The sequence below is a fragment of the Equus asinus genome, chromosome 22, assembly GCF_041296235.1.
Source record: "Equus asinus isolate D_3611 breed Donkey chromosome 22, EquAss-T2T_v2, whole genome shotgun sequence".
Classification (NCBI taxonomy): Eukaryota; Metazoa; Chordata; class Mammalia; order Perissodactyla; family Equidae; genus Equus; species Equus asinus.
In genome coordinates this window covers 58,992,109-59,018,996 of record NC_091811.1, presented here as the reverse complement: position 1 = coordinate 59,018,996, position 26,888 = coordinate 58,992,109, and the positions used below count along the sequence as shown (strand labels likewise).

The 26,888-nt window shown below is 61.6% G+C and overlaps 1 protein-coding gene across 1 annotated transcript in view; it reads right to left on the bottom strand.

Moving 5' to 3' along the window:
* Positions 1-26,888, bottom strand: part of LRP1 (LDL receptor related protein 1) — a 78,162-nt gene that overhangs the window by 6,269 nt on the left and 45,005 nt on the right. The window contains exons 27-75 of the mRNA XM_044756074.2: positions 26,581-26,825; positions 26,211-26,342; positions 25,665-25,892; positions 25,259-25,433; positions 25,064-25,158; positions 24,704-24,853; positions 24,395-24,535; positions 23,913-24,047; positions 22,291-22,422; positions 21,901-22,035; positions 21,590-21,719; positions 21,333-21,459; positions 20,842-20,993; positions 20,624-20,748; positions 19,914-20,291; positions 18,402-18,591; positions 15,119-15,323; positions 14,522-14,714; positions 13,682-13,807; positions 13,359-13,487; positions 12,939-13,058; positions 12,683-12,796; positions 12,215-12,364; positions 12,018-12,140; positions 11,612-11,728; positions 11,299-11,427; positions 10,909-11,031; positions 10,679-10,819; positions 10,408-10,598; positions 9,396-9,579; positions 9,156-9,241; positions 8,868-8,987; positions 8,199-8,386; positions 7,868-8,073; positions 7,167-7,355; positions 6,456-6,604; positions 5,920-6,013; positions 5,686-5,802; positions 5,432-5,551; positions 4,963-5,085; positions 4,699-4,824; positions 4,059-4,175; positions 3,272-3,378; positions 3,038-3,170; positions 2,219-2,338; positions 1,850-1,972; positions 1,345-1,485; positions 1,117-1,251; positions 919-1,038 (exon numbers count right to left, since the gene is read on the bottom strand). Of these exons, the coding sequence (XP_044612009.2) occupies positions 919-1,038; positions 1,117-1,251; positions 1,345-1,485; positions 1,850-1,972; positions 2,219-2,338; positions 3,038-3,170; positions 3,272-3,378; positions 4,059-4,175; positions 4,699-4,824; positions 4,963-5,085; positions 5,432-5,551; positions 5,686-5,802; positions 5,920-6,013; positions 6,456-6,604; positions 7,167-7,355; positions 7,868-8,073; positions 8,199-8,386; positions 8,868-8,987; positions 9,156-9,241; positions 9,396-9,579; positions 10,408-10,598; positions 10,679-10,819; positions 10,909-11,031; positions 11,299-11,427; positions 11,612-11,728; positions 12,018-12,140; positions 12,215-12,364; positions 12,683-12,796; positions 12,939-13,058; positions 13,359-13,487; positions 13,682-13,807; positions 14,522-14,714; positions 15,119-15,323; positions 18,402-18,591; positions 19,914-20,291; positions 20,624-20,748; positions 20,842-20,993; positions 21,333-21,459; positions 21,590-21,719; positions 21,901-22,035; positions 22,291-22,422; positions 23,913-24,047; positions 24,395-24,535; positions 24,704-24,853; positions 25,064-25,158; positions 25,259-25,433; positions 25,665-25,892; positions 26,211-26,342; positions 26,581-26,825 (7,229 nt within the window). The remainder of the gene's footprint in view (positions 1-918; positions 1,039-1,116; positions 1,252-1,344; positions 1,486-1,849; positions 1,973-2,218; positions 2,339-3,037; positions 3,171-3,271; positions 3,379-4,058; positions 4,176-4,698; positions 4,825-4,962; positions 5,086-5,431; positions 5,552-5,685; positions 5,803-5,919; positions 6,014-6,455; positions 6,605-7,166; positions 7,356-7,867; positions 8,074-8,198; positions 8,387-8,867; positions 8,988-9,155; positions 9,242-9,395; positions 9,580-10,407; positions 10,599-10,678; positions 10,820-10,908; positions 11,032-11,298; positions 11,428-11,611; positions 11,729-12,017; positions 12,141-12,214; positions 12,365-12,682; positions 12,797-12,938; positions 13,059-13,358; positions 13,488-13,681; positions 13,808-14,521; positions 14,715-15,118; positions 15,324-18,401; positions 18,592-19,913; positions 20,292-20,623; positions 20,749-20,841; positions 20,994-21,332; positions 21,460-21,589; positions 21,720-21,900; positions 22,036-22,290; positions 22,423-23,912; positions 24,048-24,394; positions 24,536-24,703; positions 24,854-25,063; positions 25,159-25,258; positions 25,434-25,664; positions 25,893-26,210; positions 26,343-26,580; positions 26,826-26,888) is intronic.

The following is a 26,888-nucleotide window of genomic DNA, read 5'->3' as shown; positions in this document are numbered from 1 at the left end:
TCGCCCTGGCCAGAAGCCTACTCACTCGCCCCAGTGCTGGGCTTAGGGGCTCCAGGCTTAGCCCTCAGAACTTCCTTCCTCCTCTCCTCTCCTGAGCTGATCTGGTGTGACTTGCTACTCCAGAGAGCTGTCCCTGCTCCTCCAGCCCTAGGGACTTCTGCCTCCTCATAGCCTCTGGCTGGCATCTGCACGCTCTCTGCTCATACCACCTGCTCTGTCGGCTAGGGTGTACAAGCGTGTGGGGGCAGATGAGCACAGGCATGGAGGGGTGTAGGTATGCACGGGCATGTGAGTGCACTTGGCTGTGTTTGGTGGGGTTGTGTGTATATAGAGGCCCTTGTGTGTGCATGGGCATGTGTGTGCATGGGTGGGTGTGGGTGTCTGTATGCAGGCATGAGAATGGTGCAGGTGTGTGTCAAAGCATATGGGGGAGTAGAACTTACATGTTCTCACCAAAAAAAAAAAAAAAGGAAATATGTGAGGTGATGGATGTATCAATTAACTCAATGGGGAGAATCCTTCCACATGGCATACATACATCAAATCATCACCTCGTACACATTAAATATCAGACAATTTTGTCAACTACAGCTCAATAAAGCTGAAAAAAAGGGGTCATGGGAATATGCAGCTGGGGTGCCTGTGACTGTAAGTGGGTGACACATGTCTCCACACTCTCCTCCCGGGGGTGGTAGGGGACAGCTGCCCCTCCTCCACGTTTTCCCTGATGACCCAGCCCCAGGACGTGGTCCTCTGCGCACAGCCAGCCCTGTGTGCAGAAAGCTGCACCTGCGCGTCTGGAGCTCCGTGCTTGGCTGGGGCTCTGGGGGAAAACATCCCATTCCCGGTCCCCCGTGTTTTATACCCTGGTGTCGCAGAGCCCCGCCCGCTCCTTCCGTCCTCTCCCCGCTCTGGTACCTTCGGCCTTGCAGGTGTTGTGCGTCTTCATGAAGTTGCGCGCGCAGCTGCAGAGGTGGCTGCCCTTGGTGTTGTTGCAGAGCTGCGAGCAGGTGCCGAAGCGCAGGCACTCATTGATGTCTGGGGGTGACATGAAAGGGTCATGAGGAGCCCTGCGGCTGGGGTTTCTGCCCACCCCCTCGGGTCCCGCCTTCCTACCCTGGCATCCGGGCTGGCCTGGCACCGTGTGGAAGCCAGAGCGGCAGGCGCAGTAGGCGGCTTTCTCGGTGCGCACGCAGCGCGCCTCATCCCCACAGATGCTGGCGTTGGTGGCACAGCTGGTCAGCTTGGGGTCTGTAGGAGACAGAGTGGATCCCCTCCCCTGAGCACCCCGGCCTGGGCTTCGGTTCTCCGCGCCTCGCCGGCGCCCCCACCGCCGCCCCTTACCGATGCTGCAGTCCTCCTCGTCGGAGCCGTCCCCGCAGTCGTCGAACATGTTGCAGCGCAGCGAGGAGGAGAGGCAGCGCTGGTTCCGGCACAGAAACTCCTTCTTGTCTTTGCAGTGGGGGGTCTGGGCCGTGGGGGGCTCTGGGGAGGGGGGGGGCTTCAGGTCCTGGGTATTGGCCATCCTGCCCCTCCTCCCACAGGGACCCCCAGTCAGTCACGCTACAGGTGGGTCCCGAACCTGGCTCTTTGTCAAGCTTCAGAGGAAGCTAGTTAAGCACAGATTCCCTGTCTCCACCTCAAGACCCAGGGTGTCAGGAAGCCTCGGTGCCTTCCCCAAGGGCTTCTCTCTCCCAAGGAGGGGCGCCCAGGCTCCCACCAATGGGTCCTCCCCCTGCCGGGCGAGTCCACTCCCTACACACAGCTCCCACTTGGGCCACCCCGCCCCCTATGTCGCACCCTGCTCTAGGCGACCCCCCAGGCTACCTCTCACTGGCCCCCTGCTCACCGCAGTCCTCCTCATCAGTCCCATCCCCGCAGTTGTCGGTGCCGTCGCATTGGCGCCCGATCCACAGGCAGACGCGGTCATTCTTGCAGCGGAAGGGCCGGTTCGGAGGACACACGAACCGGGCTGCAGCGGGGGGAGAAGACAGGAGACAGAGCCGGAATCAGCCTTGGGGGCGGGCCGCGCGCCACCGGGGAGCATGAGAGTCTCGCCCCGGCTCGGGAGCCGAGCCCCCACCCGAACCCCGCCTCCGCCCCAAGCCCCGCCCCAGCCCGACCCCAGCCTCCGCCCCGAGCCCCACCCAAGCCCGACCACCTCCTCGGCCCCGGAGCTCCGCCCCCGCCTGGGAGCCGCTCCACCCTCGAGCCTCACCGCACTCCTCAGGGTTCTCGTCTGAGTTGTCCCCGCAGTCGTCTTCGCCGTCGCACTTCCACGCCAGCGGCTTGCACAGGGTATTGTTGCACTGGAACTCGTCCAGGGGGCAAGTCCGCACTGGGCGCAACGGGGAGCAAAAAGCGGAGCATGAGCCAGCCCTCCAGTCTGCTGGGGGCAGGATCTTGTCCACACCTCTCGCTCCACAGCGGGAGGCCCAGAGGGGTCATGAGGCAAGCAGCGGTGCAGCCAGACTGAACCCAGGTCTCCTAATTTTCTGCCAGCAGGGTGGCCGGGCAGAACTGCCCTCTCTGGTATTTAGGGGAGAAGAAGAGGCCTTCTTGGGGAAGAGTATCTAGAGGGGTCCAGAGGGGTCCAGAGGGCCCTCTTCTCTGGTGGTTGTGGCAATGGCAGGTACAGAGGAGGAGCACTGGGCAGGGAGTCAGGAGACCTAGGGTCCAGTGTCTGTCCTCAGCCCACCAGGGCAGAGCCAGGATAGCTGCCCTCACGTTGGGGTCTCGGCACCAAGCCCCAACCTTCTCTTCCCCAGGTGTCATACTCGCCCTTGGGCTGCTGAGCCCAGGCAGGGCAGCGGGGGCAGGCACCAGCTCACTGCCCCAGGAAAGGAAAGGGAGCAGGGACTTTGTTTCTCAGGGCAGCCGACTGCCTTGGAGAACCTGTGAGGTGGGGCCTGGATGACCCCTCACAACCTCACACGCAGCCCACAAGTTTCTGCTGGATTTCAGCCTAACGGACTCCTTGACTAAGTGCTGTCTGGGGAGAGGATGGTGGGCTGGGAGCCAAGCTGGAGGGCCTCACCGCCAGTGCCACAGGCTTCCTCATCACTGCCGTCCATGCAGTCGGCATCTGCATCACAGCGCCAGCGCAGGGGGATGCAGTGGCCGCTCTTGCACTGGAACTGGTCCATGTCACAGCGGGGGGTGCAGTCTTTCTGTGGGCATGGGCACAGGCATCCTGGTCAGATTTGGGCACCCCTGTGGCCCCGCCCTGACTCTTCTGAAGCCCCTCCCTCCTTCTGGTCTCCCTGCCTACCTCGTCTGAACCATCTGCACAGTCATGATCCCCATCGCATTTCCAGCGCCCGGCGATGCATCGGCCATTGGCACAGGAGAACTCACTCTCAGAGCAGGGCCGAGGGGCTGAGGAAGGACGGGGAGAGACAGGCCCCAGGAGGGTGGGCATAGGGACTCAGCCCTCGAGGGCATCTCCAGCCCTTGGCAGAGCGATACTGCCCAACCCTGTGTCCCTGAAGGCCACAACGGACTGGCATAATGACCATGATGCTCAACCAATCCTGGACAAGCCAACTGGCTGCCCTCATGGGACCAGCTGGGCACAGAGGGTGTTCACTCACCCCTCTGGGGCTGACACATGAGAGAGGGCACGGGGCCCTGGCCCTGCCCTCCAGACGGACTGTGGTGGGGAGGGGAGGGGAGGGCAGACCACTATGACAAGCACCAGGGTTTAGGGAGAGACCAGTCAAAGACAATGGGCTGAGCACAGCACGGGGATGGGTGGGCTCAGGGGCAGCGGCAGGGGTGTGGTGGGAGCACGGGCACGTCGGAGACACCTACCTCTGCACCCCGGAGAGGACAGTGTGAAAATGGAGAGAAACATGAGATGAGGTGAAATGATACAAACTCAAATACACAACATGGAGGGGGGTGAGGAGGGAGGGGGCTGCTGACTCCCAGCCCTGGGAGGCGGCCACCTGCCCTCGCACAGCCTGGTGGCGGTAGGGGCAGGGCTGCTGAGGGTGGTGCCGAGGTCTCCTGGGGAAGGGCAGCTGTGGGCTGGGTGGGGAGGGGTGGGGACATACTGCAGCTCTCCTCGTCGGAGTTGTCCCCACAGTCGTTGTCGTAGTCGCACTGCCAGCGGCCGGGCACACAGCGGTTGTTCTTGCAGCGGAACTGGTAGGGTTCACAGGTGCGCTCGTCTGGGGAGGCAAGAGCGGGGCAGACGGTGGGCAGTCAGGGGTGGACGGGGGCAGACAGCGGGCAGTTGGGGATGGAGGGGGCAGCCGGTGGGCAGTCAGGGACGGAGCGGGGAGGGCAGACATCAGGCTCTCAAACAGGCATGGTCAGGACGACCAGGAGCAGGAGAGTAGGCATTCCAGGCTGGGAAAGGTCAGCAAAGGGGAGCCCAGGTAGTGTTCTGAGATGTGGGGTCTCCAGGGAGGGCATGGGGCAGGAGGGACAGGAGTCGGGGAGCTGCTTGGGGAGGGGATTAACAGGTCCCACAGGGTGGGCAGAGAAGATTCCACATGGGTGTGTGCTGGTGAGGTCCCATGGGATGGACGGGGGGGAATTAGGCAGGAGGTGGTGGGCACAGGAAGCCCAGTGCCAGGCCCATGCGGACCCAGTCAGCAGGCAGCCCAGCCCGCCCTGGCCAGCGGGAGCCGCCCCACCCCTACCCAGGCTGGACACCTTCCCCTGGGCATGGGAGCTGGCCCTGCTTACCACACTCTTCCTTGGGCTCGTCGGACCCGTCCCCGCAGTCATCTTCTCCGTCGCACTTCCAGCGCGCCGGGATGCAGCGGCCCGAGTCCTTGCAGCGGAACTCATCCACTCCGCAGGTCATCTGGGCTGCAAGGGGGCCCAGCAGTGAGGGGAGGCTCCTTTCAGGAATGTGCTGGGAGGGGTGGGGGGAACGGCCACCGAGACGTGGCATGTGGGGGCGGTGGGAGCGGCAGGCACTGGGGGGAGACGGGCGCCAGGACTCACTGCAGTTGGCGGGCTCGTCGCTGCCGTCCACGCAGTCGTTGTCCCGGTCACAGACCCAGACGCGCGGGATGCAGCGCTTGGTGATGGAGCACTGGAACTGGTTGGGGGCACAGGTCACCTCGGCTATGGGGGAAGGGGGGAGATTGAGGACCTGCCATCTGGTCTCCAAACACAATTCAGATCACCAGCTTCTCCCTCTTCCAAGCCCTGGTCCCGGTCCCACCAGCAATTCTTGGGAGGAAGGGGCAGTTTATCTCCAATTTGGGTGCTTTTTGTTTTCTGGATCTGCACATCTCTACACCAAGCATGATGACTTTATGAACAAACCTAGTCCCCACCCCCTCATCATTTCTGTTGCCCATCTGATGACGCTACTTGAGGGTGGCAGGGCCCCTAGAAGAAGTGGGGTAGATTTCAACATGAACGGTGTTTCTGTGCCGTATCACCCCCTGTGGCCCCGGGCACTCACGGCAGTCCCTCTCGTCCTCCCCGTCCCCGCAGTTGTCCTGCCCGTTGCAGCGGAAGATGCCGGGAATACAGCGGTTGGTGTTGGTGCACTTGAACTGACTGGGCAGGCACACGTGGATGTCTGTGGGGCGGGAGGAGGGGAGGGTGACCAAGGATGGATCGAGGCTCAGGGGCAGGGGGGCACCCCACCCCCTGGGTGGGAGCCTGCAGGTTCCCCAAAACCCCCAAATCCCGGGGGGGAGGGTAGCCCCTTACCACAGTTGGCCTCATCACTGTTGTCCTGGCAGTCGTTGTCGCCATCACAGATGAAGGCAGGGTTCGTGCAGATGCCTGTCGAGCACTGGAACTGTCCTGGGCGGCACTTGAACTCGGCTGCCAGGAGGGGAGGCTCAGCGTCACAAGGGCCCGGGGTGGGTGCGGCCAGTCAGGGCCTCTGGAGTCAGGCTGCCCGACGTGGGACCCTCTCACCGCCCCGCCCTGGGCACTCACGACAGTCCGGGGGCTCGTCCGAGTGGTCCCCGCAATCGTCCTCTGTGTCACACTTCCACCAGAAGGGGATGCACTTGTCGTTCTTGCACACAAACTGGAGGGCAGGCGGGGCAAGAGGGGTTGGCGGGGGTCTGGGGAACTCAGGAGGTTTTCTTTTGGGGGGCTGGGACGTTTCAGAGAAGCGGTGGGGTTACGGTACTTTGGGGGGATGTGGAGCTGGTGGAAGGTTGGTGTATGGTGAGCACAGGAAGGCCAGGCGAGGGGAATCCGTGTCGGGGAGAGGGTGGAGGTCAGGATTGGGGGTGTGGGTAAGGGAGGGCTGGGGTTAGGGTATGGGGGTGTTTGTGTGAGGTGACAGGTGTAAAAGTATTGCTGTGGGGAGACAAGAGGTAGGCAAGAAATGTGGGGGTGTTAGCGTGGGAAAACCAGATGCGTGAGGACATTAGAGCAGGTGTGGGGGCCGAGGAGGAGTGGGGTACTGGTGTGGGGGGTCAGGGGAACGAGGCATTGAATGGGGTCAAGGGGAAGAGTCCCACCTGGCTTGCCGTGCAGTTGGACACACAGGTGCGCCCATCACCGCCCAGGTAGAAGTTGGTGGGACAGGCACATTTGTGGCCGCCCCCGGGGGACAGGAGGCACAGGTTGCTGCAGCCGCCATTGTTGACCTTGCAGGGGTGATTGGGCACTGCCAGAGAGAAAGCGGTTAAAGGGTGGCCGGCTGGCCCAGGGCACACACCACTGCTCCCCGGGCCACTGGCCTCCAGCAGAGTGAGGGCAGCGCTCGCAGGTAACACTTTTCTGGTCTTCCAAGGGCTGCCGAGCCCACTCCATCCTGGGCAGAGGGGGATGGACCCAGATCCCGCTCTCAGGAGGGAGCTGAAGCCAGAGAAGCAGAGATCAGGCCACTCCTGAACCCGGCACCCTGCCTCACCTGTCTCCCTCGGCTACAGCCTTCCTGCCTTCAGGGTCCCACCTGCCTGGTCTGCACCCAGACGGCCATGCCTGACCGGCCTCGGGGTCTTGATGCTACAAGACTCCAGGGCTGGGCCCAGGCTGGGCAGCAGCTCCTGAGAGCCAGACCCTAGCCTGTCTACAGCCTCCTGAATGTCCCAGGTCTGGCAAGCACTGCCTAGTCAAGGCTGGGGAAGGGGTGGGCAGGAATCCCTGCTGAGACTGCGGGGGCCCCATCCCACCCCAGAGCTCCCCGTGCTCGCTTGCCCTTCCGCTGCTTCCCCTTGGCCGCTCACCGTCGGGCTGGCGCAGGGTGTGGAAGACATGCAGGTCCATGGGCCGGTGCAGGGTGCTGATGAGGAGCGTCTTGTTAGTGCCCGTGGTCTTGTGGGCTCGGTTGATGGACTTTGTCTCCCAGTCAGTCCAGTAGACGTAGTCCTCAAACAGGGTCAGTGCAAAGATGTGCGGGATGTCCTGGCTCAGCACTGCGGGCGGCGGAGGGGACAGGCCCCGCAGCGGTCAGCACCATGGACGTACTGGGTGCCTTCCCTCCAGGATCTCCCTCACCCCAACAACCCTGTTCCAGATGGTTGAGGGGCTTCCCAAGGTCGCACAGCTAATAAGTGTCTGAGCTGGAACTCCGATCCAGGCCTCCTGGACAGCAGGTTCCTGCTCCACAGTATCTGTGGTTTCCCGTCAGGAAGTGCGGGAGGGCTGAAGTACACCAGCCCCCGGCCTCCACTCCCATCTTCCTCGGGGCCCCGTCCTCCGGAACTGTGCAGGAAAGGGGCCCCTCTCTCTCCTTCCTCATGCCCAGGCCTGTGCAGGGGGCGTACCCTGGGGAGCTCTGAACCCCCACACTCCTGCCGGGTGGTGTCCTCAGACCATGCCCTCTGGCTTTTATACCCGCTCTTGCCCCAAAGGCCTGATCCCCTGTAGCTTCAGACTCCCATGCCTGGCAGGTCTGCTGTGCCTGCAGCCTCACTGGCGCACTAACCAACGTGACGGTTGGAGCCATCCAAGCTGGCAAACTCAATGTAGTCCTCACGGGCATCAGCCCAGTAGATGCGCTCTGTGACGTAGTCCAGCGTCAGGCCATTGGGCCACGTGATCTTGGTGTCCACAATGACGCTGCGGCTGGACCCATCCATGCCGATGCGGCCGATTAGTGAGTGGTCACCCCAGTCTGTCCAGTACAGGTACCTGGCAGGTGGATGGGCAGTGAGTCCTGAGGGACCCAGCGACTAGTTCTGCTGGGGAGGCTGGGCCTGGATGCCTGAGCACACCACCCGCTTCAGGGGCTCCCCCAGCCCTCCTGGCCTGCGTACCCATTCTGCACGTCCACTACCAGAGCCCTGGGCTCACGGAGGCCAGAGCTGACCAGCACCGTCCGATAGGCCCCGTTGAGCTTGGACACTTCAATGGTGTCTCGGCCTTTGTCACACCAGTACAGGTTGCCGCCCACCCAGTCCACAGCCAGCCCATCGGGGTTGCTGAGGCCTGTCCGGTGCAGCACCTGCAGGCAAGGGCAAGGGAGGAAGAGCCCTGGGTGACCTGGGGCAGGACCCTCAACCTCTCTGGGGGCTCAACTTCCCCATATGTAAAGTGGGGAGCTTGGCTGGGAGGACAACGGATGGAAAGTGCCCAGCCCTGGGCCTGGTGTCAGCCAAGGCTCTAGGACTCTAGATGAGAAAGACCACACCCCCAAACCTCACAGTGCCTGGAAGCATAGGCTTAAGGGAGATCAGACATGAGGGAGACTTAGTGCTCATTAGGGGGAGCACGAGGGATCGCCTAGAGCTCGCTCTCTGGGTTTAGAGGAGAGGGAGAAGGTAGGACACGCAGAGTCAGCAGGGACTCAGTGGGGAAGGGGTGGAGGAAGTAATTCAGTGGGTGGGTGGGGAGAAGGGGAGATGGCCTTGAATCCGAAAGAGCCCAGGGAGGAGCCCTGGGGCTGGACCTCTGGCCCCCCAGCCCAGTGGGTCCCAGGGCTGCACCTGCACGTTGCTCCCATTAAGGTGCATTCTTCGGATCATGCTGCCCTGGGTCGTCACATCTGTCCAGTAGATCATCTGCTCTCGGTAGTCAAAGTCCAAGGCAACAGCGTTGTTCAGGCCCTGGATGTGGGGGTGAGGAGAACGATGACTGCAGAGTCAGGACAGGGGTGGCTGCAGAGCTCAGTAGGGGTGACAACCCTGGGCCCAGGCAGGGAGCACGAGGGGACTGTCATGTGAGGACTCTGGGCCCGGGGAGGCAGACGGGGCGAGGAGGGCCGGGTCTGGTACCTGCTTGAGCAGCGTGTAGTTGGAGCCGTCCAGGTTGAGCTTGCGCAGGTAGTACCGGTTGGCAAAGATCAGAAATGGCTCCTCATCTGGAGACAGAAGATCCTGGCTCAGCTGCTAGCTGGGGCACATTCTAGTGCCCCCAGTCGGTCCCCAGCCTGTCGTGAGCTCTGCCATGCCAGCCCTCCCACCACAGCCTCCAGCTGCCTGGGCCATCTCACGCCCTCCAAGTGCCTGGCTCACCAGTCACAGCTTTGCAGCTGTGGGGGTCGCCGCCGCGGGGGGCGTAGCCCTCCACACACAGACACTTGTAGCTGCCGTGGGTGTTGATGCAGCGCTGGCTGCAGGGGAAGGTGGTGCTGCACTCGTCCACGTCCGCACACGTCCGGCCGTCGTCCTTCAGGCGGAAGCCAGGGCGGCAGCGGCACTGCAGACACAGGGAACCTCGGGCTGGGGACGGGGCAGGGTCTGGGCCTCCCTGGAGACCCGGGGTCAGAAGCCCTCCTGGGGCTCTGGTTCCCTCCAGCCTTGGTGGCTGGTTCTGACGGGGAAGCCCAGCCCCTCGCCAGTGGGGGGAGCGGACCCAGGCCAGCAATCTGGCTCTCACGCCACCCGGACCACTGGAGTGAGTCCCTGATGACCACCATGTTTCTGTGTCCAGAGGGCGATGCTCAAGCCTCATCTTATGTGGCCATGAGCATCCTCTGACAGCGCCGATCATGCTCCTCCTCTAGCTTTCTTCACTTGACTGTTCTCCTGGCAGCTGCCCCTTCTCAGGCTCCTCTGCCAGCTCCCCCGCCCCTCCCTGCCCTTGCTGTGGCTGAGCCTGGGGCTCAGGCCTTGGACCGCCTGCCCTGCTTTTCCATCTACACTGACTCCCTTGGGGATCTCATCCCAACTCGTGGATTTAAATGCTGTCTCCATGGTGATGACTCCCAGATTTCACTCTCCTGTCTGGCCTCTCCCTGAACCACAGACCTGTACATCTGGTGCCTCCTCGACATCTGCACGCCCCTCCTTCCCTCATCTGCCAGCCAAGCCTGCTGGCTCTGCCTTCCGAACAGACACAGAACCCAACCACGCAGATACTTCTGTTTTGTTCAGTGCTGTCCCCAGTGCCCAGAATGCTGCCTGGCAGAGTAGGTGCTAAGGAAGCCCTTGCTGAATGAATGAAGGAAGGAAGGAAGGAGGGTGCAGAAAGGAGCTCCTGCCAGGCTTAGGGATGTGGGAACTGCCACCCCGGGGCGGGGCACACCTTGAAGCCGATCTTGAGGTCCTCACAGTCCTGGCTGCAGCCGCTGAGCTTGCGGCTGAGACATTCGTTGATGTGGCAGCCGCGCTCATCCGAGCCGTCGCCGCAGTCGTCCTGGCCGTTGCAGAGCAGTGCTTCGGCCACGCAGCGCCCGCTGCTGCACAGGAACTGCGAGGAGGCGTTGCACTTGTGCTCTGGGGAGGAGGGATGGCAGGTCAGCGGGGTCCAGTGGGGACAGGGGCTGGGAGCAGGAGGGAGCCCCCGTCGGGCCCACCTGGGCTGGTGCAGTGCGGGTTCTTGGGGGCCTCATCACTCTGGTCATGGCAGTCGTTTTCCCCGTCACATTCCCACTGGCGGGAGCTCAGGCAGCGCCCGTTGGCGCAGCGGAACTCACTGGGGCCGCAGGTCGGGTACTCTGGGGGAGGACAGGGCAGTGAGGCTGGTGGCTCGGCATGCCATCACAGGGAGGGCAGGGCCCGCCTCCCGCTGTGGCCTTGGGCTCACCACACTCAGAGGACTCATCGGAGCCATCAGTGCAGTCACGGTCGTGGTCGCACACGAAGTGCTTGGGGATGCACTGGCGGTTCTGGCACATGAACTCGCGGTCGTCACAGGTGCTGTTGTACACTGTGGGCAGAGGCAGATGTGGCCCCTCAGCCCCCGCCTGACCCCTGCTGACTGTAACCCCCTGGACGTTCCTGTGGTCCGAGTGGGAGAATGGCAGAGCACTGGACAGGGAGTCCAGACACCTGGGTTGTCGATGAGGCTCTGCCACTAGCCTCCAAGTGACCCCTGCTGAAGCATTTCCTTTCCTTGACCTCAGTTTCCCCTTCTGCAAAGTGAGACTGTGGCCACTTGCTGCCCACCCCGATCCTCACGGCCCCTGCCACTCACAGCAGCCGGCTGCGATGCTCTCGTCAGCGCCGTCAGCACAGTCCTTGTCGCCGTCACAGAGCCAGCGCTCGGGGACACACACGTGGGTGCCCGGGCAGGAGAAGGAGTTGGGTCCACAAGTCTTGCCTTCTGTAGGGGGAACAGGGAGCCACTGAGAGACTCAGGAGCAGGTGGAGTAGGGCCAGGCAGCTGGGCTCATGTCCCCACTGTTGGGCTGGCCCTCCGGCAGGAGGTATGTGTGTGAATGGGCAGGGTGTGTGGGGTCTGCCCCTCCCGGGGCCACCTCCCCAACCTGATCCCAGCCACCCCTCACCACAGTGAGCCGCCTCGTCCGAGCCGTCCCCACAGTCATCACTGCCGTCACACAGCCACTGCTTGGAGATGCAGCGATGGTTCTGGCACTCAAACTGGGCCTCAGAGCAGAACTTGTCTAGGGCAGTCGGAAGCCACAGTTAGATGAGGGGAGGAGATGGTGGGTCACTCAGCTGGGCAGGTAGGTCCCAGGGGACAGATGAGGGAGATACCCAGGGTACCCTCTGTGGGGGGTCAGCAGGAGCCTGAGGGCCTGGGCAGGGGGCATGGGGTGAAGGCCCATGGAGGGCATTTCCTAGGGGGGATCTAAGAGGTGGGGCCTAGACGGGGTCTTAATGGCTAGGGTGAGGCCCCCGCCCCCCTAGGACCTTGGGCTCACTCGGGGGAGGGGGTGCGTGGTCACTCACTGCAGTGGGTCTCATCCTCGCCGTGTTCACAGTCGTCCTCCTTGTCACATGTCCAGCTCATGGGGATGCAGCGCCCGCTGGGACAGGCAAAGTAATTCAGGGGGCATCTGGGGCGCTTCACACCTGGGGATGAGGGAGGTGTGAGTGCGCTGCCACCTCAGGGGCCCACCGCCCGGCACACCTGACCTGGGCCAGACCTGGGCAGTCGCGCTCGTCGCTGTAGTCCCCACAGTCGTTAGCGCCGTCGCACACCCAGCTGGGCGCGTAGCAGAGGGAGGTCCGCTCACAGGGCTGGAAGCGCACGCCCTTCACCCCCAGGCGGAAGTAGCTGCTGCAGTCGGTGGCACCTGGTGGGGGCGGGGATGGGGGGGTGACGCCAGTCCCCTGCAAACACCCTCCCAGGACAGCTGGTGGCCCATTCGGCACCTTTGTGTGTTTCAGAAAGTTGCATGGTGTCCTTGGGATGGGGCACTGTCTGCTCCTTCTGCTCACTGCCCCACCCTGAATCCTGGGGTGCCCAGGCCGAGAGGTGGGGAGCAGGAGCGGGACAAGGCAGGCTGAGAGGGGACTGAGGCCGCCACGTGGGCCAGAGGAAAGGCAGAGAGGATGGAGGGGAGTGAGATGGTGGGAGCCAAGGAGGTGCCTGGGAAGGGGGCATCACTCACTGCAGTTCATCTCGTCCGAGGCGTCCTCACAGTCCACAAACTGGTTGCAGCGGCTGGAGTTCCCGATGCAGGTGCCATCCCGGCAGCGGAATTCGCCTGCCCCGCAGGCCGTCTCTAGAACAGTGCCCACCCGGTGCCGTCAGGCCTGTCACAGAGCGCCCTACCCAGACTCCTCAGGGCCTGGGGACCAAAGCTCAGCAAGAAGGGGATGGGGCAGAGGTTGGGGGTCTGAGGCCTGGCACAGTGTCCCACTCACTGTTGCAGGGGATCTCGTCGGAGCCGTCCCCGCAGTCGTCGGCCCCGTTGCACCACAGCAGGTTGGACACACAGCGCCCGTTGTTGCACTGGCGGAAAGTCTTTTTGCAGCGGCGCGAGTCTGCGGATGGGGGAGCAGGCGTCGAGTCAGCAGGAGCTCTGGGCAAGAGGCTGCCGCAGATGCCACGTTGTGCATTTGTTCTTTTAACTAACTGCTTGGCCCCTGCTGTGGGCCTGGCACAGGGGGACAGTGGTTCTGCCCTTCACGAGCTCTGCGACCCCTCGGGCCCTGGCGCCGGGTTATGGAGCTTCAGCCCGTCTCGCTCCCGTACCCCACCCTGCAGGGCTGAGGCTGGTGGCTCTGGAGGCCAGGGGCCTGCGGGGAGGGCCCGGGGCTCCGGGGCTGGAGAAGGCTCCTTACTGCAGTAGGACGGCTTCTCGTCAGACTTGTCCTTGCAGTGGGAGACGCCATCGCACGTCAGGCTGAAGTTGATGCACTCGCCATTGGCACACTCGAACTCATCTTGAGCTCGGCAAGAGGAATTCACGGCTGCGGTGGGGAGGCAGAGGGGGCTTCATGAGCTAGGGCCCTGGGACGCCTCCCCCCCAGGAACTGAGGTCATCCTCAGTTTCTCCTTGAAAAAAGGCTTTGGGGGCTGGGCTGTGGGAGTGTCTGGGAGGAGATGGTGCCCAGTCTGAGTCCAGGGTTCCCGCCAGTGCCCCTCCTCCCTCACTCCCTCTCACCGCGGCAGGTGAAGTCCTCCTGGAGGATGCGGCCCCCTCGGCAGGAGCAGTTGACATGACCTTGGTGAGTGAGCAGACACAGGTCCTGGCAGCCCCCATTGTTGATGCGGCAAGGGGAGAGTTCGCCTGAGGTGGGGATGAAGGACAATGGCTGAAAGTGTTCTCTGCTGTGCACACACAGGATGCCCACAGCCACTCACACAGCTTCTCTGAGCTTCCTGGCACCAGCCATGGACAGTGGCTCATGGTTGGGGCAGGCAGGGATGGCTTCTTGGGAGGGCCTGAGGTGGAGGATGTGTGTGCTCTTATGGCGGGTGATAAGGGCTTTGGAGAGATTCAAGTCTAAGGAAACTTGAGATCACGTGTGTGGTGGTGGGGGCCCCAGGGCTTGTGTCAGGAGAGTGTGAGAAGCCCAGGAAAGCTGCAGATCTGTGTGGGGGACACTCAGTCAGCCAGGCCCAGTGTAGGAGTATGTCTGTGCACGTGCGTGGAGAGGGAGGTAGGGGCAGAGCTTGAGATGTGTGTGTGATCAGGTTCCGGGGGTATGTGCGGTTCTGGGTGGGAGGAATGACCAGAGCATGTGCTGGGGGTGTCCAAGGATGTGGATGAGACCAGCTGGGGGTGGTATGAGTATGTGTGTGTGTGTCTATGTACCGATGTCTAGGGGGAGCTGGAGCAGAGGCATGTTAAGTGTTTTGGGGTTTCCTGGGGGTGAGGGTGGGTGTGGGTGTGTGTCTGTACACGTGGAGGCCCTGGTGTAGCAGGACCAGGGTACAGTGTGTGTGTACATGCTGGCACGGTGGGCAGGGGAGCAAGGCTGGCGGCAGCGGCCCCACTCACAGCTGTTGGTGTCATTGGCCACGGCGATGATGCCCATGGGCTGCTGGGGGATGTCCACTCGCAGCAGCTTCATGTCGCTGCCCACGTACTTGTTGGCCCGCTGCACTGCCCGCCGCACCCAGTCGGTCCAGAAGATGTGCTCCCCATACACGGCCAGCCCGAAGGGGTGGACTGGCTCCGACTTCAGGATCACCTGGGGAGACAGCACCATCATTGTCACGGGTACTGCTCAGGCCTCTCGTCCCAGACTCCACCCCACTGCAGCTGGCTCCAGGGACCAGGGTGGTGTGGCCACCGTCTAGGCTCCCTAAACATGGTCACAGAATGGGAAGGACCTGGAGAGACATCTTGCCATCTCCCTCATTTAACTGACGAGGAAACCAAGCCCAGAAGGGGGAGGATTGTGCAAGGCCACACAGAGAAGTGGCAATGTGAGGGCTCGATGGGACAACTCCTCATTGTCCTCCTGGCTCTTCCTATCATGCCACGTGGCCTCCCTTTCTGCTGCTCTGTGCCTGGGCAGTCTCCTTGGCTGACCGGCTGTCCCTTGACCCCAGCCCCCTCGCGCCACCTGCCATGCCTGCCCCAGAGACTCACATAGCGGTGGGAGCCGTCATACTCGCACCGCTCAATCTTGTCCAGGGTGGCGTCGGAGAAGTAGAGCTTCTCGGCACGGTGGTCGATGGCCAGGCCGTTGGGGGTGCGGATGTCCTTCTCGATGAGGGTCAGGACATTGGCTCCTGACAGGGCCGCCCGCATGATGCTGGGGTGCTGCTCATTCCAGTTGGTCCAGAACATCAGACTGGGGAAAGAGATAGCCACAGGGATCAGGAGTCAAAGCCAGGGACTCTGCCATGGAGGGCCCAGGCCACCGGGTGCAGATGACCAAACCCAGGGGCCGGCCCCGGTGTGAACCAGATTGCAGTGCCATAGGCAACTTCTGAGCCACCAACGCCAACTCAGTCCTGGTGCCCAGGAAGGGCCCAGCTGCAGCACGGTCTGTGCGCATGCATGTGCGCGTGTGTTTCTCGGTGTCTGTGAATGGCCATCTGCGTTTACTGAGAGACAGTGTAGCCAAGTGAGTCAGGTGCTGGGTTCTGATCCTGGCTCCACCACCTCCCAGCTAGGAACCTCAGGAAGTGCCTTCATCTCTCTGTGCTCAGATTCCTCCTCTACGAAGTGGGGTAAGACTACTGCCTGCCTCGTGGAGGGGTCTGAGGATTAAATGAGTCAATATTCATCTTAGTGACAGCTGATAGATGCTATGAGAGTATCATTTTATTAACTGCTCTCTTCCCCCTCATCCAGGAAGCGCTTGTTAAGTGTTTTCTGTGTCCTGGGGATGCATGGATCCTACCCTCAGGAAGTTCTCAAGAATCTCCTTCTCCATCATTTAAGGCCTTTGCATATTTGTAGTCTGAGCCTAGCTCTGCTCCTTACTAGTTCTGTCCTTGAACGAGCCTCCTGGCCCCTTGGCTCCCTGGCCTCCTCAGTAAAGGAGGCAGGGGAATGGCCGGCACACCCTCTCCTTTCAGGTGTGGTGAGGAAGACCTTGGGGCTGGTCAGCGGGTCCCACTGGGTGTGACAGTGTGGTCCTCAGACCACCTGCACTGGGTCCTGATTCCTGGCTCCTCAGAGATTCATGCTTGGTTGGGCCTGGGGAACCAACGCTTTCCAGGCCTCTCGAGGGGATCCTCACGCACCATGGAGTTTGAGAGTCACCCAGCCCCAGAAAAGCCAGGTCCATTCTCCAGTTCTCTCACAGGACCTGCTCCCTGCCTCCCACCCGGCGCCTCTGTGCCCCTCCTCCCTCCGCCCCTGTGCTGTTCTGGCCACGGAGCTGTCCTCCAGCTGGTAGACTTCTCTCTTCAAACCTCTCCAGGTCGCTTGCTCTCTTTTTACCACCCCCTCGCCATCTCTGCATCACACTTGAGCCATCAGCTCCAGCCACTGTGCTCAGGCAGGAAAAGGACGCTCCCCTCCCCTTCCTTGGCAAGCTCTTGAGGATGATGCGCCTCATCCAGGGAAGAGGTGGGGCTCTGGATGGCCACGGCTCTTGGAACCAGGATGGGAGTGTGGGCAGTGGCATGTCCCTCTGCCCTCCACAGGAGGAAACGGGCGTCCTGGGGCAGCTGTTAGTCATCTTCCTTGCCTTGTCGGTCCCCACCAGGGACTTCCACACCCTCAGGTATAGCCCAGCTCACTCCAAGGTGAGAAGTGGTGACAAACTGTCACATGTGGGAGAATGATTTGTGCTGCAACTGTGATTCTGAATTTGGTAAAACTGCTCCCAGGAAGGGGACAGGGAAGGGCCGGGAGAGGCCTTCCTGAGGGCAGGTGACCAACAGCCTGACTGTGAGGGGGCTGCTGCTGGTAGCCTCGGCAGGAGGCCCCTGCTCCTCCATCTGGGTCCACACTGCCTCCTTCCAATTCCTCTAAAGCACTTGCTCCTTCTGGCCAAGGGAGGGGCCAGACAGCTCGGCTCTCTCTTCTGTTCCCTGCCCCGGTTTCAGTGCAGCCCCATCATCCCCCAGTCTTGGCTCAGGCATCGCCTCCTGGAGGACACATTCCCTGATTTCCAGCCTAGGTCAGGTCCTCGTCACTCGCTCATGAAGCCAACTGCTGAGTGAACGACTGACTCTCCCGTGCTCAGAGCAGAGGCACTTGGTGGGCAGTCACGAGGGGCTTCTGAAGCCACAATGCTCCATCGCCTCTGGGATGGGAGGGGGAGCCCAGAGCATGGCCCCTCCATGGAGGCTCCAGGCCCATGAGGGACAAGTGGGGCCAGTGCCAGACAGGTGACGTCGCCAAGTGTCACAGCAGGGCAGACGGGATCTTTCTCACAAGCCATGTATGTGCGGAGATGGCTGAGGCAGGCAGGGGTCAGAGGGCCCCTGTACTGGTCAATGGGGCCAGGCGGCTGGGCTGGGGCCAGCCTCGAGTCACCTCAGGGTGAGGAATCCACGTTCAGTGCACTCGCTGTGTCTGAGGAGCTGCTTGCGGGTTTTCTTTGGCCCCTAGTTTCCTAGTGAAGCTTTGGGAAAACCTTCCAAGTGCCGTGGAACTCGGGAAAGAAGTTGTGTTCATGGGTGGGCCAGGATTGCTCAGGTGAGGGGGTTCACCAGAGGCCCACACGGTGGGGGTGCGGCTGCCCCTGCAGAAGAGCAGAGCAGGTGGAGATGGGTTTCCTCCCAAGCTCCCTGGCCTTCGTCCTCTGAACTCCTCCGCAACCTGAGCCGGCCTCCTGGGCCATCCTCAGGCCCCTAGGAACCTGTGACTGCAATCCTGCCCTGCCTCCGGCACTCCCTCCTCCAGCTCTTGCTCAGAGTGCAGCCCCTGTCCGGCTGCCCTTCCTTGGTCTTTCCACTCCCAGGCCTGTGCCATCTCACCACCTCCGTGATGCCTGTCGGTCACCACCTGCATTCCCGTGCCGGTCATCAGTGCTTCCCACCAACATAACACAGCGCCACACCTGGGCGGCTTGAATGGGCCCAGATCAAGGCTTGCACACAACAGGTTTTCGGTGAATAATCTCTGCCTGAACTTTGCGTCCCAGAAACACAGAGGCCCTCCTACGTGCCTTGAACTTGGCTCTCTGATGGATGAACCAATTAATCAGGAAGCCTGAAGCATCCTCCACAACCCCCTGATCCTCCCTTTGGTTCAGGCGCCTGAAATATTATTATCCTCATATTACAGATGAGGAAACTGAAGCTCAGAGGGGTCATATAGCTGGTCCAAGGTCACACAGCAGGGAAGTGGCTGAGTTCAGGTTGTAGCCAGCCTCTGCTGCTCCTGCATCCCCTGCCTACGTCTGCCTGTGACAGTTTCTGCCACCCTGTGGCCCACCCTTTCCCATGCCCTGGGCCCAGCAGCTCACTTCTGGCACTCGTCCAGCACAAACGCCCGTGGGTGGTCGTCTCCAGACATGGTGATGACTGTCTCACGCTCAAAGGCCCCCGGACGGTTCTGGTCCACCGTGTGGCGGGTGATGGTGGACGTTGTGTAGCTTGTCCAGTAGAGAGTGTCCCAGCCACGGTGATAGGCCAGGCCTTCCACGGAGCCCACGTCTGCGAGGAGACAGGAGCAGCTGTGGGTCAGGACGGGGCTAGAGAGCAGAGCCAAAGGAGTGCCAAGGGCAGAAGATAAGGGGGCGCCCTGGGGCACCCACTCCCCGGCATATGTGGGGCTGGAAGGGCAGTTTGGGAGCTGGGAAGCATGTGGGGGACACAGCCCTCGGGGCCCTGCCCCCTCCTGTACCACCTATTTCCCACCCAAATGACCCAGGGTCCATCCCCCTAACGCTCCTTCCTGTGTCGCCCCACCGCAGGTAGATTTGGTTTATGCTGTGGTCACATTTCCTTGGGGCTAGAGTTCTGCCAAGTTGGGTGCAAACTGGATTTCAGTAAATCACATCCCATGTGGGCTGCGCTGGGGAGCTTCCACTTAAAGAAGACCCAGAACTCAATGGTGTGGTAGACATCTTACACTCAGATTAAAGAACTAAGTGCACAACGAGGGAGACGCAGCAGAACAGTAGTCAAGAGAAAAATACTCAGGGGTCTTAGAGGCTTCAAGGTGTACGGCGATGTGGTGGCCAGAGGGCTGCATTAGTAGAAGTATTGTAGCCTGAACAACTGCCCGAAGGGAGGGGACAGTGCTGCTTGTCTCTCCTGATCCAGCTACAGCTAGAGTATCGAGTTTAGCTATGGACACTGCATTTTTAGACAGACACGTGGACTGGACTACGTGGAGTGGAAAATGTCCGGAGGAGGTTGAGAGGACAGGTCCGTTTTATCACCACTGTATACCCAGCCCCTGGTTCCGGGTCCAGCAGGTCTTTATGGACAGGAGAGGAGAAAATGAGTCGAGCAGCTTTCAAAGAGCCGAAGGTCATCCTAGGACAGCTCTGACACCCACCCCCCTTCACGGAGCGCACGAGGGTCCTGTGTGAGCTACACTTCCACACCTGCCAGCTCAGGTGACCCTTTACAGACAGGAATCGGAGGCTTGGGGAGTATGGGAAACTTGCCCAAGTGACTGAAACCCCGTGTCTGGGGTTGACTGTGGGCCTCTCTCTGTGGCCTGTGCCGTGAGCACTGGACACACACACAGAGGAGAGCTTTCGCTTATTCTCTGCAGCCTGGGCACTGAACTAGGACCAGAGAGGGGCAGGAAGAGGGGGCGGCTCTGACTCCAGGTGAGGAGAAACTTTCCAGTGACTACAGTGGTGCAATGTGAGCTGCTGCTGCTTGTCAGGGATGCTGAGGCAAGTGGATTCAGATCCAGGGCAGGGGGGGCTGGCTGATGTCCGACGGCTTGTCTACCCCAAGTCTGTGCTGACCCTCCCTGCACCCCCCACTTCCTGGGAAGATTTGGGGTCTGGGCTCACTCTCCACAATGGTGGTCCTCCCGGAGCCATCGTCATTGATCTGCTGGATGTTCCCAAAGTGGATGTCGCTGAAGAAGATGCGATTGGGGGTGCCCGGGGAGGTGCCTGCTCGGTAGTCGAAGGCCAGAGCAATGACATTCTTCATGTGCTCAGGGTCCTCAAAGGGCTGCACAGGCGCGTTGAGGTTGCGCTCATCCGACAGGTGGATGCTCTTGAGGATGGTGCGCTCTGAGTAGAGCAGGTAGCCAGCATACTCGCGGCATGATGCCCCATCTTCAGCCAGCATCCCATGGGCACAGGCACAGGACCGCTGTCCACCGCCCCGGTAGAGGCACAGCTGCTGGCACCCCCCGTTGGCCACTGCACACACATTGGTGCCTGGGGGAGGGCACAGGGGAAGCAGGAGGTTATAGAGGGTGGGCCCCGCCCTGGGGAAAGAGCAATCCGTGCCTGTGTCATCTCAGCTGAGGTGCAAGGTCTGGTGGGCACCCTGCTCTGCCTCAAAATCGCCAGTTCAGAAAACCCTCCAGGCTCCCATGCCCAACACCCAGACTGCTCCCAGAGCTCCTCAGCCTCTGGGGTCACTGGAAAGTGTCCCTTTGAGTCTGACTTCTCCCCTAGCCATTCTCACTCCAGGTTCCCTGGGGAGAGCACTCCCAGCCAGGGGGCCCCTGTGCACCTCTCCTGTCTGCCCAGAGCCCCAGCCTCACCTTTCTGCCGGTCCCGGTTGAAGACTTTGATGTCTTTGAGCTGGACACCGATGCCCGTTCGCAGGGGCACAGAGTCTGTGGCATTGTCTTTGCTCCCGCGCTTGATGGAGCCATTGGCGTGAGTCCTGAGGGAAGGGAAAGGCAGTGAGCAGGGCGTCACTGGGGCCAGGAGGGAAGGAAAAGACGGCCGAGGAGAAGGCCAGGACAGAGGCCCTCACCTGTCACTCCAGTAGATGAAATCCTCAAACACGGACACTGAGAACATGTCCATGTTATTGCTGGACAGAACCACCTCACGGTTCTCACCCGTCTCCAGGTCGATGCGCTCGATCTTGTCCGTCCGGGCGTCGCACCAGTATATCTTCCCATCCTGCAGGCCAGAGACCCCAGCTCACCTCCAGGGCCTTGTGCCCCACCAGGTTCCACTCAGTCTTGCCTCTCACATCGTTCTCCCCCTTCCTCCATAGCCTCCTCGCCCTCTGACCTGCTGATCTACCGACCTCTAGGCGTCCCTTCACTCCCCACTGCTGAGTGACTCCCCGCCCACCATCTCTGGGGTGGCAGTCCTACTCCGGGTGGTGGCTTGGGCCAGAAGACTGTCTGACTCCCTGGGTCCATGTCTTCCCAGTAAACAGGGGCTCATCACAGGGAGACTCGAGGGAGCAGGGCCCACGGAAAGGGGAGTTTGGGGTCCAAGCTGCGTCCAAACCTGATAGTCCACCGAGATGCCATTGGGCCAGCTGATGCTGACATTGACCAGCACCACTCGATCAGTGCCATCCAGCCGAGACCGCTCAATACGTGGATACTGGCCCCACTCGGTCCAGAACAAGTATCTGCCGGGTGGAGGTAGAAGTGGGGGTCAGTCCCCAGACCATGGAGGAGAAAGGGCCTTGTCAGCATGGGCTGTGGCCTGAGTGACCAGGCCAGACCCGAGCCAGGGCTGGGGAGTGTCCAGCTCCTCACCCCTTCTCTGGGTGGACAGTGATGGCCCGGGGCTTGTCCAGACCCTGGGAGATGACCACGTAGCGGAAAGAGCCATTGAGCCGGGCGACCTCGATGACATCAAAGCCCTGGTCTGTCCAGTAGATGTTACCTGAGGAGAGAGTGGGTGGAGATCAAGGGAGCTGGGTGGGGACATGTGTCCCTGGTCCCCTCCCAGCCCCCAGGTACCCTTGCTGCTCCCTATCTGTTCCTGCCTTCCCCTTCTCCTCTGAGACCCCACTTCCCACCAGTCCTCTGCTCACCTGGAGCCCCACAGCCCTCCCACAGCTCACCTGCGATCCAGTCCACGGCGATGCCCTCCACGCGGCCAATGCCGTTGGTCACCACATCCTCGCGCCACGTCTGGTCTCGCTTAGCCCGGCTGATGGTGCTTAGGCCCATGTCCACCCAGTAAATGGTGTCATTTTCTGGAGGTGGAGAAGCCGACATGAGGATGCTCAACAAAGCAGGGGCAAGGCGGGGGCTCAAAACCATATGGGGGTCAGGATAGAGGCGAGCGCTGAGGGTGCCCGAGGGCTGACAGGGGAGACAGAGCTGGGTGGGGGCAGCTGTGGTGAGTTCCTCCTCCTCCAGCTGTGGTCAGGCAGCCTCTCACCAGACCCCCCAGAGCACACCACCCGCAAAGGCCACGTCCCACACCCTCCTGCCACCAAATGGCTCACCAGCATGGAAGTCGATGCCGACGGCCAGGGAGGTGCCCGACACTGGGACCAGGGCATCTGACTTGTCATTGGGATCCAGGGGGATTCCCCGGATTCCTTCGTGCACGGAGTACAGGAGAAAGGAGCCCACACCTGAAACACAAGGACACGTCAGGCATAGCCTCACTGACACCCTTTAAGCTTGGTTTCTGTCACCCTCAAACCTGTTCTGTTCTTCTTCCCTTTCGATATCTTCCCACGGCCATCCCTCTCTCCCTCTCAACACACATGTGCACACACCTGGGCCTGAGGCCTGGAGCCAGGGCAGCCAGGCCTCCTTGCCGGGCGGGGTGAAAGGAGCCACAACTCTGGGGACTCACCCGCAAGGCCCCTAGCCCCCACTAGAGGGCAGCAGAGGCCCAGCCTGGTCTCCTGCGCTCTGCCCTCCTGCTCAACCCGGCACCCCCAAAGGCCCTGAGGTAGAATCTGGGAGGTGCAGACCAGACAATCGGACTGCATGACTCCCAGTCTAGAGTTCCACCTCAGCTCCTCTATCCTCCCCTGTCTGGTCTGTGCCACACCCTCTTTCCAACACCCCAAACTCAACGCCCCTATCCACCCATCCCAGATCTTCCCCTGCCTTATCCCTTGATATGGCCGGTCCCCAGTGAATCCCCACATGGGCCCTGGCTGCTCAGGCTCCATGAAAAAAAGGATTCCAGGTTGAGTGAGCTTGGGGAAATCCCAAACACCAGAGTCTCCTCTTGAAAAATTCCCAGTGCACATGAGCATAGTCAAGGCTCTGAGAAGTTCTGCAGCAAAAAGCACTTAAACTTTGTTCAACCTAGTGTTTCCTTCTGTAACATCTACCCACATCAAAGACGTGCTTCCCAGGAGTGCTCTTGGGGAAATGCTGTCCTGGGGCAAGCTCGTAAATCAGTCAGCAAGCTCTTGTGAAAGGTCTCTGGGTTCAGCGTCTCTTCGCCCAGCTGCTGAGCCCCAGCCTAGGGCCCCTCTCCTAACTCTGTGATTATTCTAATGGCCTCCTAACTCGTCTGACTGCCTCGGTTTCTCCCTGCCCCCCTCAGCCGGCTCCAGGCTCTCTGCCGCCAGGTTAATCTGCTGCAAACACCACTTTGGAGGCGCTCTCCGCTGAGACCCCGCCAGCCCCATCCACCTCCAGCCTTCTAGCCACGCCCACACCCCCGTCCCGCACAGGCCCTGAGCACCTCCTAGGGCTCTGCGCACCTCCTAGGGCTCTGCGCCCCTTCCCTGTGCGTGGTCCTTTCTCCTCTGAGCCCTGCATTGGGATCGGAACTGACCTATGAACGCCTGTCTTACAAGCTCACAGCACAGCTCCACAGGAAGCGGCGCGGTGCCGTCTATTTCTCCTACAGGCAGAGCGGCCTCCCGGTCCAGTTTCCCCTACGTGTTACTTCCCTTCTGGTTAAGGCTGCAGAGCGCAGGGACAGGGACTTCGGCTCCCTGGCTCCCCCACAGCACCCACCCCTCCCTAAGCATCTAACCCAAAAGGCACTTAATAACATGTGACGAACGCAGTCCTGTCCTGAGGTGAGAAGAGGAGGGTAGCAGGTCAGGCTGGGGACCCGGCCACCGCGGGGCAGAGAGGCAGGAGCACTGACCCTCGCAGGCCTGCTGGCCACTGCGGAGGCTGTAGCCAGCTGTGCACATGCAGGAGCGGGTGGACCCCGACGTGGGCAGGCAGAGCTGGGAGCACTCGCCGTTGTTGACGCTGCAGGGGTTGGTGCCCTCGTGGTCTAGGGTGGGATGCAGAGAGAAGGGGTTAGCGGCCCTCCTCGGGGCCGTGGCGTCAGGCTCGTGCTGCTCAGGGTCAGGGGGGTCACCGCCTTTGTCCTGGACTTTGGGGGGGCCACCACCCAACCCAGCTTTCAGGTCCCCTTGCTCCTTGGACCAGGGTGACTGTGAGCATATATGGTGACTTTGTGAGAACTGGAAAGAGGAGCCCCTTTGGGGGTGAGTGGAGCCTCTTTTCTGTCCCCTTGACCCCTTGCCCAGGGATCCTGCAGCCAGGCCTGGCCAGAGCCCTGGCCTCCCTGTCCCATGCCCCCCTGCCCCTGCCCCATCCCCCCTGCCCCTGCCTCACCCAGCTGGATGCTCTCGTCATAGACTTTCATGTGCATCACCAGGGTGGTGCTGTTCCGCAGGACTACAGACTCAGAGCCGTCAGCCTTGTTGCATGTGCCCATCTTCTCCGACACCTGATCGGCCCACCACAGCTTGTCCCCTGGGGCGGCAGGAGGGGATGAGACCCTGGGGAAGGCCACACCCCCAGCTCTCCTGAAGGGCCTGCCCTGGCAGTGGGGACAGGACGCCCCCAGGTCAGCCCCCATCTCCCTAGCCAGTCTAGCCTGGCCTGCCTGTTCCCACCCCTGCTCCCACCCAGCGCCCTCACCCATGATGGCCAGGGCGGTGGCCTTGCCCAGCTGGCTTTGCATGGCATCGATGATCTCTAGTCCACTCCCGTCCAGGTTGCAGCGGTTGATGGTGTGGTTCCCAGAGCTGATCCAGTAGAGTTTGCTCTCAGGGAAGTCAATAGCCAGGCCTGGAAGAGGGGGCATCATTGCCGGAGAGCCTGGCCCAGCCGGGCCTCCAGGGCTGGGCACAGAGGATGTGGGAGTAGGGTGCAGTTTTGAGGGAGGGCAGTGAGGACCAGTGCTAAGCTGGGAGTTTGGGGAGGTAGAGGTGCAAGTGGGGGACCCTGAGAGCATGTCCTGGTCGAGGAATCAGGGAAGGCAGGCAGGGCAGCTCGTACCCACAGGGCCCTTCTGGCCGCTGAAGAGCAGGGTGCGGTTGCTGCCATCCATGTTGGCCATGCTGATGTTGTCACCGTCGGTCCAGTAGAGCTTCCTGCGGGGGGGTGGGGGGGAGGGCCGGGAGGGGAGGGTCAGAGTCCTCTTCAACTCTCACCCCACACCCCATGCTCCCCAACCCTGGGCCCTGGACCGACCCACGCAGGGGGTGCACGACTAGGCCGTGGGGCTGCTCCAGGCCCTGCACCACCGCATTCTTGAAGGAGCCGTCCAGCCGGGCCACGTTGATCTGCTTCTTGTTAGTGTCATAGCTCGTCCAGAATAGGTTCCGGGATACCCAGTCCACGGCCAGCCCGTGAGCGTTTGGCAAGTCTGGGGACACAGTGGGGAGCTGTGGTTGGGTGTTTGAGGGCACAGGTCAGGAGGCTGGTCAGGGAGGGCCTGGCCTGGGTTTAGGGGAAATAGGGATCAGGGAACCGGGGTGGAGCACTGAGAGGGAGAAAGGTTTGGAGAAAGAACATCAGGACCAAGGGGACCAGGGGGGAGCAAGGGCTGGATGGGGGGGTACCCACGCCCACGAGGGGGACCAGCACAAGGCAGAACCTGCAGAGACGACCGTTTCCACGCCTGTGCCGTTGATGAAGGCCCGCTTGATGGCCTGTGTGCGCACATCAGACCAGTAGACGCGCTGCTCGCGGGCATCGTAGTCCAGCACCGTGACGTTGTCGATGTCGGGCACCGTGAAAGAGATGATGTAGTTGTAGTAGGGGGCGTCCAGGTCCACACCCCGGATCTCCATCTGACGTGCGTACAGTAGGAACTTCTTAAACTCTGCGGGACACATGGCAGGTCACTAAGGGCAGCCCCCTGCCTCCATGCTCCCCACCACCCACCCAGATTAGGGTCCCTCCTCCTTCTGGTTCCTTCCATTTGTTGCTGGTCCTCGGCTATCAGGCAGCACTCCCATTGGGTGTAACCTCCCTGGCTGGAGTTCCAGCCTCTTCTTACAGTGGCCATCTCTGGAGCCTCTCCCATCATGTCCCCCTGACTGGGACAGTCTACCTTCACTTACAACCAGGAGCCTGGGTGCTTGAAACCTGCCCCTTCAGCCTCAGTTGACCACTGGCTCCTGAAGGGGGGGCCTCCTACCATAGCAGGTGGTGTTGTCCTTGTGGAGCTTCATGAGGTGGGGGCAGGCACAGGAGACGGTCCGGTTGTAGTTGATGAGACACAGGTGGGAGCAGGGGCCCCGGCCCCCGTTGGCCTCACAGGGATTGGGAGCTGCAGGGGAGGGAGAAGCAGGAACATCCTGTGACTTGCTGGCCCCTCCCTGGCCTTCCTCACCTAGATGCTCCCATCACACCCCCCACTCTGTTCCAGCATCACCTGCTGCCAGACCCTCCTCTGTCAGCAGGCTGGCCCACCCGCACCGTCCAGCACAGACCACCCCCTGTTCTCATCGCCCTCTCCTCTCTCAAGGGCTTCTGCAGAGGCTGCCGGCTCCTCTCTGGCCCCTTACCCATGGGCTGCCGGGAGGGGTGGTACACCTGCAGGTCGAAGGGCTGGGTATTGGTCCTCTGTACCACGGTGACATTGTGGCCAGTCCACTTGTTGGCCTTGGCCAGCGTGTTTGTCCGCCAGTCTGTCCAGTACACCTCCCCCCCGTACAGCGTCACTGCAAACGGGTGCGACAGGAACTCGTGTCCCCGAAGCACCTCCATGTGGCCGGAGCCGTCGTAACGGGCTGAGTAAATGGCATCTGACCTGAGAGCGTGGTCGGGGCAGAGTGAGGATGCCAGTTGGGACCTCAGCCCTCAGGGCACCCTA